This window comes from Triturus cristatus, chromosome 11 (genome assembly GCF_964204655.1).
Source record: "Triturus cristatus chromosome 11, aTriCri1.1, whole genome shotgun sequence".
Classification (NCBI taxonomy): domain Eukaryota; kingdom Metazoa; phylum Chordata; class Amphibia; order Caudata; family Salamandridae; genus Triturus; species Triturus cristatus.
In genome coordinates, this window is record NC_140594.1 from 213492731 (window position 1) to 213506358 (window position 13628).

A 13628-nucleotide genomic window follows, 5' to 3' on the forward strand; every position below is an offset into this window, starting at 1 on the left:
AGGGACGAGTATCCTCTAGGTCCCATAACCTCTCTATGAACCAGATTGGTCAGTTCTGCCCTGTCGCCAAACACCCAGTCATTAATGCATACTAATTGTGAGATAGTACATTTTGACACCTGAAACTGCTAGTCCCCCCTCGTAGTCTCTTTTTTGTAATTTTCGTTGGGCTATTCGCGGAGTGCCCCCACTCCAGATTAAGGTTCTCAACTCTGCTTCAAGTTGTCAAAGAAAGATGCTCGAAGCTCATTGGGGGTATTTAGCAGGACATATAATAGAGGGATAGTCATCATTTTTATTGGGCCACACGGCCCATTAATGGGAGTGGAAGTGTTTTCCAACGTTCAGCGACTGCTGGATTAGCTGTTTTTCAGCATTTCTATGGTAACATTCTTGTGGGTTTCTAGTTATGTTGATTACTAAGAATTTGAAGCCTGCGATCTCGACTGGTATCGCACATCGCTTTGTGAGATCCGAGGTGCCTCCTGTCAGAGGGGAAGAGTAACGATTTGTCCCAATTTATGTGATATCCTGAATAGTCTGCGTAGATACGGAAGATTTGGAGTATTCTATCCACAGACTGCTTTGGCTTTCTAAAATAGAGCAGGACATCATCTGCGTATAGAGATATGCTCTCTTCCCATTCCTCCCCTATTGGTATCCCCCCGATAAGTGGGTCTCGCTGTACCTATGCCGCAAGGGGTTCTAGGGCTAGGGCAAAGAGTAGAGGGGACACCAGGCAGCCCTGTCTGGTTCCCTTTTGCAGTGTAAATATTCGTGAGACTGTTGACTCTCACCCTTGTGAGGGGTTGGCAATATAGGAGTTTTACCCATCCAACAAAATAGGGCCCAAAGCCTAAGTGGTCCAGCCCGCAAACCGGTAGTTCCATTCTACGCTATCAAATGCCATTTTAGGATCTAAGGATTGGAGGGCAGTCTGATCTGACCCATTGGCAGATGTTGTGTGCAGGACCCCTAATAGTCGGCGCAGGTTGAGTCTTGTGCTTCTGTGAGGCATTAATCCTGATTGATCTGGGTGTATGAGGGATGTGATGACTGCCGCTAGGCATATAGATAGGGATTGGGCTAGCACTTTTACCTCGTAGTTTATCAAAGATATTGGCCGATATGACACACATTTTTCAGGGGGTTTGCCCTCTTTGGGGATTAGTACATTTGCTGCCAGTCTCTGGTTAGGTGGAAGGAACCCATCAGTTTTGGCCTCTTTATACATTGTGAGAAGAAGTTCTGCTGTTTTGTCAACCATTGTTTTAAATAATTCAGCAGACAGACCGTTCGGTCCCACAGCCTTCCTGGATTGTAGTGCGCATGTTGCAGCTGTAAGTTCCTTTGCTGTTAAGTTGCTGTCCAGCATTTCCCTATCTGTCTCGGATAGTGTTGGTATTCGTATGTCTCTAAGAAAGTCCTTGCATTCGTCTTAGGTTTTTGCTGATGGTTAAAAGACATTGGTGCAAATGCATCAACATTTGGAAACGCAATTCCTTAATAGCGAAAAATAAAGATTCGTTATTAAGGAATCGCAATTCGGAATGCATGAACAGATTCGGTAATTTAAAGCGATTCCTTAAAAATCGCTATCAATTACCGAATCCACATTAGCGAGTAGAGCAAACACCGATTAGCAATTTGCGAGTTTGGTATTACCGAAATCGGTATTAGCGAATTCGGTAATAGCGATTTCGCAAAAAACGGGCCGCACCGGGAGCGGCCTGATGACATCACTACCAAGAAGTCAGGCTGCCACACCCTCATTCATTCGCCTGAGGAGCTCACAGGAGGAGGCACAGGACACAGGCTGAGGCTACTGAATCCCCACTCACAAACAATCCACCCTACCCTCACCAGGATGGACAAGGATGCACCAGGCACTGCTGAAACTGCCAGGAAGAGAAAGAGAAAGTTCTCTGACAGGGAACTGGAGCACCTGATTGAGGGGGTGAGCAGCAAGCATGACAGGCTGTTCGGTAAGCTATCCCTCAAGGTGCCCGAGGCGGAGAAGAGAAGAATTTGGCTTCGCATCAGGGAGAGGGTGAATGCCGTGGGAGTGACGCCCCACAGCATTGATGAACTGAAGAAGAGGTGGTATGACCTCAGGAAGAGGGCCAAGAAGAGGATTGCAGAAAGGGTCAAGGAGGCAGCTGGCACAGGAGGGGGGCCATCCACAGTGCCTGCAAACACTGCCCTTGAGGAGCTAGTCGAGGGGACCATCGAGCCAGAGGCGGTTGTGGGAGTCACACAGATTGACACCTCCGGCGCAGCCACCACTGAACAAGGTAAGATGCATGCCTGCGCCCATTCTCTGTGTATCGTATACCCATCCCCATCACCCCAGCTCAATCACAGTGTGCAGGCAGAAGTGCACGACACATATGCCCTCACATCAGTATTGCATCATGGGAGTCGTAGTCATGTCAGCCAAGTGTGCAAGTATAGTCCTAAATGGTAAAATAAAAGAGATCTGCAGTACTGGCAAAACATAGAGTCAAATAATGTAATTCATAGTAGGACATTAATGCAGATTTACAAACAGATGTAGTTCAAATCAAACTAACCATGCACTGTTTCGCACACAGATGCATCTCCTGGCGATTCGGATGATAGTGGGCGCCTCATCATCTCTGAAACACCGGCTGATTCAGATGCCGACACTCCGCAGGAGGGTCAATCCCCACCTCCCCCAGCAACAATACCACCACCACCACCACCTGCGACAACTGCGACAAAACCACCAAGACGCAGGGCACAAATCCCCTCCATGCAGGTGATGGATGCATGCCCGAGTCCTGCAACCACAACTGGGCCAAGTCCGACAGGTGTCACACCGCCAGCACCACCACCAGCACGTAGCCGAGTCACGCAGCGGCGCAGGTCCCTGCGCAGTATTTCCGATGGAGCCGACCATGCAGGGTACATATATGGTGGCATCGAGGTTCAGATGCTGCGTGTTCAGTGCCTGCAGGGGAGACACATGGGGGCGATTAACCTAAACATGTCGCGTCTTGCGAAACACATGTGCACTCTGACAGACGCAGTGCGGAACATGACCACAGTTGTGGCAGAGGGCAATGACAAAATCAGTGAGGACCTCCAGGAACTCACCCGTGCCATCAGAGCAGGACAACACAGTGAGCGCCAGAGGCATAGACAGAACTTGCTCCGTTCCACAGCATCGACCAGGGCCATCACAAGGCTCTGCAACAGCACTGCTGTGTTGTCCCACCACTCTGTGTCACTGCAGGTAGACCTTGGCCATTACTGTGGGGACGTGGCAAAGGCCTTAGGCCAGGTGACCACTGCAGTGGAACACTTGCAGTCAGGAACATTCAGTGGCAGCAACTTGGGAGGGGAGGACGGCAGTGAGGCTGCTTCAAGTGTAAGCAGCGTCTCCGTGACGGAGACCAGCACCAGGAGGCGCAGTTCGCGCTGCTCCACAGCCACAGGGACAGGGCGTGGTGAGGTGGAGGAGCCACGTGATAGGAGGCTGGGCGTTCGTGGCAAGTGCCACTAGTCATACTGTACGGCATCCCTGACTATGGTGGGGTAACCGTGGGCCACTTTTGTTTAACTATTGAACTCCCGTGACTAAAACGGGCATGTTTTTGTCCACAATGTGTGGGGGAACTCTACTTTGCATTTCTGTGTGACATCACACACATCAGTGCTCCTGTGAATTAAACAGTAGCACCACTAATGAAATCTTCATGGCTCATTCTTACCTGGATCAGAAATGATGTTGCGTGATCTATGTCCGCCTCCTTTGGCCCTCAGCTGTGTTTGGAACGTGTGCCTGTCGGTGTTGTGCGGGAGGTTGGTCATCCCGGTAGTCGTCATTCCTGTCCACCTCTATGGGTATCCCCCTTCTTGTTGCAATGTTGTGCAGCATGGCACATACTGCTACAATCCTGCAGCAGGTGTCTGGTTTATATTGCAAGGCCCCACCAGTCTTATGTAAGATTCGGAAGCGACTCTTCAGAATCCCAAAAGTCCTCTCAATTACATTTCTGGTGCTTATGTGGGCCGCGTTGTAGCGTTGCTCCTGTGGTGTTGCTGGATTGATGTAGGGGGTGAGGATATATTCACAGAGGGCGTATGCACTGTCACCTACAGGATGGAAGCAAAGGCTTAGCGACAGTCATGATGATACATGTGTGATGCTGATGTTATGAAGAGGTATGTGTACGTACCTAGCAGGAGTCCCTCTCCAAATTCTCCATTGAGTAGACGCCTGTGGATGCCACTGTGTCTGAATATGTAGGAGTCGTGTGTGCTCCCTGGAAATTGTGCCACAATGTCCGTGATGATGTGCTTGGCATCGCACACGACCTGCACTTTGATGGAGTGGTAGGACTTCCTGTTACGGAAGATGTGCTCATTGGCTGAGGGTGGACAGATGGGGACATGCGTGCAGTCAATGCATCCTATGAGATGGGGGAATTGGGCCACCTGGTAGAATGCCTGTTTGGTGTGGTCCAACTGCTGTGGGGTTGTGGGGAAGCTGATGTGGGTATGTATCATTGTCAGCATGGCATCAATGAATTTGTGGAAGAAGCGTGATAGTGCGCTTTGTGATACGCCTCCCGCTACCGCTATGACCCCCTGAAAACTTCCAGACGCCAGTAGGTGCAGGCTGCATAGGACCTGCACGTGCGCAGGAATAGCATTGGTCCGACATGTCTGGTGCTGCAGTAGTGGTTCCAGGTCTGCAATTAGGCGCATTATCATAGCACGATTGAGACGATACTTGTCGTAGACCTCATCCTCATTTTGGCCAGGCAATGTGATGCGCACTCTGAATACTCTCTCCTGGACCCTTCTCCTGCGCTGTGCTGCTGCATTAATTCTCATCCTCCTTGCAAGCACGTAGAGGGCCGCCATTTTGGGAAAGGAAACAGGGTCTCCTGGCCCTATTTGTATGGCTTACTGATTGTTAGCATCTGTGGCACATTAGGGATTTTTGTAGTTTTTTTTTTTTTTTTTTCCTGCAACTCTACCTCCTGGTTCTGATTCCCCTTAATCTGCTCATGCAAAATAGCGAATTTTGGAATTTTCGGTATTTGCAACTTTTGATGCATTCATTAGCGATTATTTATTTGCAATTGGCTAATGCCAGGCGCTAATAGTGATTTCGGTATTTCCAAATTTTTATTTAGCGATTCTTTATTTTAACGGGGCATTTTTTTGCGATTCTTTATTTTACCGGGCAAATATTTAGTGATTCTTTATTTTTTCGCTATTTGTGTTGATGCATTGGGAATCGTTTTTTGCCACTCGCTAACGGGTGATTTTTGCGATTCGGTATTTTAGCGAGTTGATTTTTGGTTTGATGCATGTGCCAGATTGTCATTTACAATGTCAATATCTCTAACTCTTGCACATGCGAGACCTATTGCATTGCAAATGCTTATTTCGGTTTAGGAGGACTTTTGAAAATGCTTCCACCAGGTGGGAGCAAGCACAGGTTTCCCTGCCCACGTCGGTGCTGGCAGGGAAACTACTGTGTTGCGAGTGTTGCAATGTTTTGTCTATAATGCATTGTCAGTATCATGCAGTGCAGGTCAAAGACTTAGAACTGAGTTTACATCTATATGCAGTAAGGATGTTTGTCAAGGTGATATATATATATATATATATATTATATAGTACGATCTAGTATTCTTCATTACAAAGAGTGCTGTGGTTCAACATTGAAACCTTTCAACCCCTCCTTACCACTCTCAAGTGTGGTCTGTACCTGCAACCAATGTTAGTAATGTTGTTTTGATACAAGCAGGAGCCATGTGAGTGGTTTGGTATTTTTATACACAGTGTAAAGGGTGAGATCGTATTTACTTTTTAAAAGGCATAAAGAGTGGCCTTCTTCAGGGCTGGAACTTGACCTCTAGAAGTAAAGACTGAAGATGGTAATGGTTATTACAAAAAATGAATCAGTGCATCTTCCTTGGCCAGAGGTCCTACTCTCATTTATTGCACCTATGTAAAGTTTAATTGTGAGAACAGCCTTAGGCATTCTTTGTGTGAATTCAATTAATATTTCATATGGCATTAATAATGAAGGGGTTGTTGCAGAGAAATGGAAAGAACAAGGAGAGTTATCCAGAGGCAACTGGTCACAGATTAAAGCGCTTAAGTAAAGACCATATTCCTGCTGGTAAAGTTGAGTTTTCTGCGTTGCTGCCTGGAGGTAGTTTAGAGAAGGCATGTACAAATAGGGCTTTACCTCTTAGATCTGCGCATATTGCTAGGTAGATGGAGAGTCTGTAGTCAAATGGTATATCAACCTCTGTTTGGTGAGGATGTAGGGGGCCAGAGCCAGCAAGCCTTTTATACCAAGCAGAGGGTCTTGAAATTGATCCTTGACTTTAGAAGACAACAATGAAGATGTACATGTACAGGCTTGATATGGCTACTGTGCTAATGAGCAAATTAAGATCACTACATATTTGTGTACTCAATGGAGCCAGGAAATCGTGTTCGCTGGGAGGGATGCGAAGATGTTACTGCGGTAGTCAATATGGTAGGTAATCATTGTGTTCTTCCAAGGCCATAGCGGTGGAGTGGTGATTGCAGGGAGGACACATAGGTGATGGAAAACATTAGGACTGAGGTTGGCTTGAGGCACAAGAGACTCGTAAGCGCTGAGAGTAGCTCGGTGTCCTTAGTTTTAAGATGTGTGGTTTGATTCTGGAAGGGCAGAATGTTCTAATGATCAATCTGATTCTTTCTGCAGGACACAGGCGATACACTAGGCAGTGTACTAAGAGGATTCTTTACAATACGCAAGAAGGAGCCAGGCGGCCGCCTACCAACGTCCTCAACCTGCTTCAATCTACTCAAACTTCCCAATTATAGCAAGAAGAGCATTTTACGGGATAAACTGCGCTATGCCATCAGTATGAACACCGGGTTTGAGCTCTCCTGAACACCGCTAAAAGAAGGTGTGCCTCTTCCCTCTGACAGCACTTGTAGAGAAGAATCCCACGTAAACCTATGTGTCGGAGATGCTGTGGAACCCTTGTACAGCTGTGCGACTACAGACCCCTGTCCTGTAGTCCATGAGGCTGGAATGGAAGTGGAAGAAAGACTTTCAGATCAGAGCTCAGAGAGAAAGAAGGATGCCCCCTACGCTCCTTATGAACTGTAGCTGTGGAATAAAACACTTTGAAAGAAAAGCCATTACCGAATAGTATACTGAAGCACGTGACGGTTCGCCTAACTCATTCTTAAAGCACGAAGTGGATGATCTTGATGCAAACCTGTTTGAAGAATGGTTGTCTTCTTTATCAGTATCTATCCTGTGAGAAGAAGCTTGTTTTTTTATATAAAAAAGAAGCCATAGTAAACTCGTATACAAACTATATATAACTAGTTACAACGGGTCTGCATGAGGAATAGTGTGTATTTCAGGTACAATTTACTAAAACTGTCATTAAGATCTAGCACAATTTTCTTGGTATCTCACCCCCTAGTAGCGCTTACTAAGTCACTTATCCAGGCAGTCACTTCAGATGTCATTAGCGTGACTGATTCTATCAGACAGCAGTGACATACTTAAGGGCATGTGATAAAACAACCAACTACGGGTTACAAGCTATTCCTAGGCTACAGACTGACCAACAGCAAACACAGTTTGTATGCAAGTATCCGAATATCAGTGACAATAAAATGGGCATTAATTGATCACCCATCTATATTTCCTTAAGGGTGAATATTACTAACCAGGTTAGGCAACTCCAAGTCAAGTCAGATTCAGTCGAATGTTGTCTACACAATGGATAGACTGGGACAACATTGGTGAAGTACCAGAAGGTCAGCACTTTAGAATAATAATTTATAATTCAGAAATTACCCAAATCTTTGTTTCTTACTTTTTTCTTCCATGTTGTTTTTGTGCTTTCATATTTTTTCCGTCAAACTGAGAAATCACCAGCATGTCTTTGCTGGAATTCCTGCAAACTTTGATTTAACTAACCTCCAGACCCTTGTTGATGTGTTTATAGTTTGCAAACATTTGTCAGACCCAAGTATGAAACTAGCCTGCAGCATTTCAAAGTGCTTTGTTTGGCCTGTGAAACTTTAACAGGATTATATTTTTATATGTTTTCTTCGACGTGCAACATGAAAAAAATCCTTCCTCGATCTTTAGTCTTCTCAAGCACAGGCACATGGTCTAGTGAGAGAGCTATTAAGAGAGAGAGCTTGGGAGTACTGCTATGTACAAAGTGCAGTAGCAGAACACTATTGAGTTGGATACCTCGATGGACATATCTGCTGGCTTTTAGTCCCAAGTTGAAATGATATGTTTAGTATTTTCTTTTCTTCTCGCTGTATTTATTTTAACATATTAACTGAAGTGCATAATCTTTTCTGCTGGGACTGGAATGACTGTCTTTTTTATTTTGTTGAAGCCTGAAACGAGTGTGAACGTAGCACAATGTCGTTATACCTCTCTTACATTTGAAATTGTTTATACTGTTATCCAATTGGCCTCTTTATCAATGAAATTCATGGGTATTATCGGGATGCTGATATTTTCTGACTCCTTGGGTCACTCGCAGTTCACAAGCTCTGTGGTTTATGTAATTTTGTCGCCCTTTTGGAGCCCTATTTATGAAGGATGTTTGGTGTAGACAGAATGGGAAACACATTTTAATAAATCAGTATTTTATAGCTATCATTGGTTTACCCAGTGCTTTGATTTTAGCCTTTAAAATGAATGTTATGTATGTCCAAAATAATGAGCTGCATGTAGTTTAGAATGCAGAGCAAGGATGAGACTATGACAGCCCCCACATTTCCATCCTTTCAGATGCAAAATGGAGGTCAGTACATTAATCTTCTGATGAATACTTCTAACTGCAGATCCCTCACTTATAGAATATCCCTAAGTGCCAGACTGGATCCTCAAGTTTTTTCAGGTTGTATGACAGAGGCATGCATGGCTAAACCACGCGTGCCTCCACAACCCTGCCCGAACAATGCGTGCCTTTATCACGCATGCCTTTACCAAGCATGCCTTTACCACGCAATTTTGTGGTAAAGGCATGACTGGTAAAGGGATATGTGTGGTAAAAATCAAACCCCTGTCCCCCTGCCCTGAGCCCTCAAAATAACCCCGACTCCGTGCCTTAAAAATTACCCCGATTTCCCCCCCCCTCTGAGCCCTAAACACTACCCACCCCTGAGCCCTAAGCACTACCCGAGCCCTATACACTACTCCCACCTCCCTGAGCCCTAAAAATTACCTGAGCCCTAAACACTACCCTGACCCCCCAAGCCCTAAACACTACCCCGACCCCTAAACACTTCCCCCAACCCTTAAAAACTACCCCCACCCCTCCAACCTGGCCCCAGCCCCTCTTACCTGGCCGCGTCGAGCTTTCTGTCACGACGATTACTGTTGCTGTGCTTCCCATTCAGACATCTAGACCACTCTGTGCCTTAACCACGCATATGCGTGTCTAAGGCAAGCGTGGTTCCGCTTGCGAGGAAATGGCACCCATGGCTCAGCCCACGTAGTAAAGGCCGTGTCCCATTTTTTCAGCATAGCCCCTGCATACTGATAGGTGACATTGTGCAGCTCTACGTCAACCTCGCTCTACTCCAAATTAAACAACTGGAGCTTCATAAATGTGCCATCCAAGCACTCTGACGGCCTTTTCTTTCTTTCTGCGCCTTCATACGCAGATCTGGAGATAGCTCCTAACTGTTTTTTGTCAGTTTATACATTTTTCTCCAAAAGCTATCTCTCCAGTGTGCAAGGGAACATGTCCTCTGAGTTTAAACCTTGTAACGTTTGTGTTTTGTGGCCTGAACTGCGCCCTTACTGCAGCAGTGGGCATGGCAGACACTAGAAGGTCAGATTTACTATGACTCCAGCTCTGGAATAATTGTGGGAAAAGCAACTTTGCCCCAAACATTTCAGAAGGCTTTTTAACTATTCTAACTCCAGTCCTGGAATATTTTGGAGAAAATTCCCCAAGTATTTTTAGGAAGGGTTGAAAAGTAGTAATTTTGAAATGCAGAAAGTGCTGCCTTGAGTATGCAGCTCAGGGCAAAGAACTAAAAATACCACCTTGGACTGTTGCAAGCAGATGTCGGTGACAGATTTCCACAAGGTGCGTCTCTAATGGATTGTACTCCTGAGGCACAGCCGGGAGCATTGTTTTTAAAAAAGTTAGCGCTGTAATTTTATCTTGTGTGTAAAAACTTTCACTGGGAAACCTACCTTTTTCACCCAATTGCACGTAGACTGGGGGCTTCAGTTCACACCCTCACCGCCTAGCAGCAGAGCTAATCGCTGCAGCGGGAAACGCCCAAGTAATTGCCGCCAGCAGCGAGTGAGCCGGTCCTGTGGCCACGCCCACTCGCTCGAGGCCACGCCCACTCCGCCTACAAAACCGAGCCGTTTGAGAGCTCTGGTTGGATTGTACTCCTGAGGCACAGCCGGGAGCATTGTTTTAAAAAAAGTTAGCGCTGTAATTTTATCTTGTGTGTAAAAACTTTCACTGGGAAACCTACCTTTTTCACCCAATTGCACGTAGACTGGGGGCTTCAGTTCACACCCTCACCGCCTAGCAGCAGAGCTAATCGCTGCAGCGGGAAACGCCCAAGTAATTGTCGCCAGCAGCGAGTGAGCCGGTCCTGTGGCCACGCCCACTCGCTCGAGGCCACGCCCACTCCGCCTACAAAACCGAGCCGTTTGAGAGCTCTGGTTGGATTGTACTCCTGAGGCACAGCCGGGAGCATTGTTTTAAAAAAAGTTAGCGCTGTAATTTTATCTTGTGTGTAAAAACTTTCTCTGGGAAACCTACCTTTTTCACCCAATTGCACGTAGACTGGGGGCTTCAGTTCACACCCTCACCGCCTAGCAGCAGAGCTAATCGCTGCAGCGGGAAACGCCCAAGTAATTGTCGCCAGCAGCGAGTGAGCCGGTCCTGTGGCCACGCCCACTCGCTCGAGGCCACGCCCACTCCGCCTACAAAAATATGTGCACCTCACGTATGCGCAGCGGCGGGCGCAGCGGGCGCGCCGTCAGCGCGCCGAAGGCAAGCCCGTCTGGGCCCGTCCGGGCCCAGCCGGACCCAGGCCCAGGAACTCTGCCGGATTTCGCGCCTGGGCGTCTGGTGTACACAAGTGACATGCTTCGGGCTCTCCACCTGGAAAAAAATCAGGAATGTCGCTACATCCATGATGAAGGCAAACCATATATCAACTGTGCACGCTGTAACCCAGTCGCCCAGACTCCGGTAAAGCCTGGACTACAGATGGGCCTTCTTAACTGCCGTTCCCTCCCCAAGCACGCGCACGAAACCAACTTGCTGATAAAAGATCATGGACTGGACGTATTGTTTCTCACAGAAACTTGGCTTTCTGCCAGCTCAGATTTTGATATTGTCAATACCCTTCCCCCAGGTTATCTTATCCAATCCCTGCATAGACCTAAAGGGAGAGGAGGGGGACTGGCAATAATCCACAAAGAACACCTAGTTTGCAGAACCAGCAATGCTAACATTGAAGACTGCGAAAGCTGCCATTTCGCTCTCCAAACCTCCCCGGCACACTCCATAACAGGACTGTTGATCTATCGACCTCCGGGTACACCAGGGAAATTCATTAACGCTCTCACCGAAACGGTGGCACAACTAGCTTCTTCCGCCTCTAACTTCCTCTTAGTGGGCGACCTCAATCTCCACCTCACAGACGCCATAGATTCCATAGCACTTGACCTCTTGCATGACCTGAGGTCATTTAACATTCGGCTGGTCAATAATGGACCCACCCACGACAAGGGACATCTCCTGGACCCCGTCCTGACTAATATCGCGGACATTACTACTGGTTCCCCCCTTCCTCTTCCATGGACAGATCATTTTCTAATCCCTATCTCCTGTCATCTATTCATAGCCCCCTCCCAACCCTCTAAAACTCGGGTCACCGATCGTCGCTGGCACAAGCTTGTTCCAGAGGAATGGGCCATTACCCTTTCAAATTCCAGACCCACTCTCTCCGCCGATCCTGTCATTGCTGATGAACAGTTTAATTTCTGGGTCACATCTTCATTGGATCAACTTCTCCCCAAAACTACTACTCTTAAACATACCAAACGGGTGACCCCCGCTCCCTGGTATACTACGGAGCTTAAGTCCCTACGACAGGAATGTAAGAAAACGGAACGTTCCTGGAGGAAGGATAAGTCTAAGGAAAAAAAGGACGCGTACCACACCGCACTACAAACTTATAAAATTACCCTTCGAAATACCAAAAGTCTATTCTTCCAAGAAAGAATAGTAAATTCCGCGTGCTCAAGCAAGGAATCTTTTACTATCTTAAAAGAACTCCTTAAAGTCCCTGACCCCGGACCCAGAAATCCACCAGACCCCAAGGCAGACGAGGAAAAATGCCATAAACTAGCTAATTTCTTCAAGGATAAGATCCACAAAATCCTCGACTCAATTCCAACCACTAACTCGAGCGAGGAAAAAGAGATCAATAACACTCCTATTTCCCCCTGTTTCACCTCTTGGGGACAAGTGACTGCCGAGGAGGTCGAAAGCACGCTTAATAACATCAAAAGCGGTTCCCCCAGGGACCCCGCACCGTTACGTATCCTCAAGAGAGTAGCACCCACGATCATCCCCCCCCTTACCCAGCTTATCAACGTTTCGCTGCAACAGGGAGTCGTCCCCTCTAGCTGGAAGGCGGCAGTTGTCAAGGCGTTATTGAAAAAACCTTCCCTTGACCCTGCGGATTTGGCCAATTACAGACCAATTTCCCTCCTCCCAGGAACTAGTAAGGTAGCCGAAAAGCTGGTGAACAGAAAACTTTCACAATTTCTGGAAACTAATGATCGGCTGAAAAGCTCGCAGACGGGATTCCGCCCAGGGCAGGGCACCGACATCACCCTCCTTGCGGCGGTGGAGGAGGCCAGAGCACTTCTTGACGCTGGAGGATCAGTGGCAGTGATCCTCAGTGCGGCCTTCGACACTGTCAATCACCAACTCCTTATCCACCGACTCAGGAGTGTCGGTGTAGAAGGAAAAGCACTACACTGGCTATCGTCCTTTCTGGGTCATCGGTCCTTTGAGATTTGGGAGAACAACACCCGCTCCTCCGAAATTCCCCTCCAATGTGGTGTACCTCAGGGCTCCTCCCTGAGTCCCACATTGTTTAATATCTACATGTCCCCATTGGAGGAGGTTGTCATCCCGTTCGGAGTGAGTATCGTCCGCTACGCCGACGACACTCAACTAGTGGTATCCCTATCTCACCCAAGCCAACAACCTGCGGACCTTTACAACTGTCTTACGCAGATACAAGGATGGATGAACCGGTCCTATCTGAAACTTAACGGTTCAAAGACTGACATTCTCCTCCTGGGTCAGAAGGGACTCTCCCTGTCACAGAACATCTGGCCACCCTGTTTAGGCCCGCTTCCTGACCCGAAACCCGAGGTTAAGAGCCTGGGCGTCTGGCTCGATAAAGATCTATCGTTTGCAACACAGGCAAAAAAAGTAGCCGGGACTTGCTTCGGGCTGCTCAAATCAATCCGAAAGATCTTGCCCTTACTTCCTCCTACCGCAAAAAAACTGCTGATCCAAGGCCTAATA

At 47.3% G+C, this 13628-nt stretch overlaps 1 protein-coding gene across 4 annotated transcripts in view; it reads left to right on the forward strand.

The window, feature by feature from the left end:
- Positions 1-8692, forward strand: part of UBE3B (ubiquitin protein ligase E3B) — a 389404-nt gene extending 380712 nt beyond the window's left edge. For 3 of the 4 annotated variants that reach the window (XM_085632991.1, XM_085632989.1, XM_085632990.1), the window contains exon 28: positions 6749-8692. In XM_085632991.1, the coding sequence (XP_085489117.1) occupies positions 6749-6940 (192 nt within the window). In that variant the 3' untranslated portion in view covers positions 6941-8692. Of the gene's footprint in view, positions 1-2594; positions 3710-6748 lie in introns of those variants that run through there. The other variant, XM_085632992.1, reaches the window with a different exon arrangement.
- The last annotated feature ends 4936 nt before the right edge of the window (positions 8693-13628 follow it).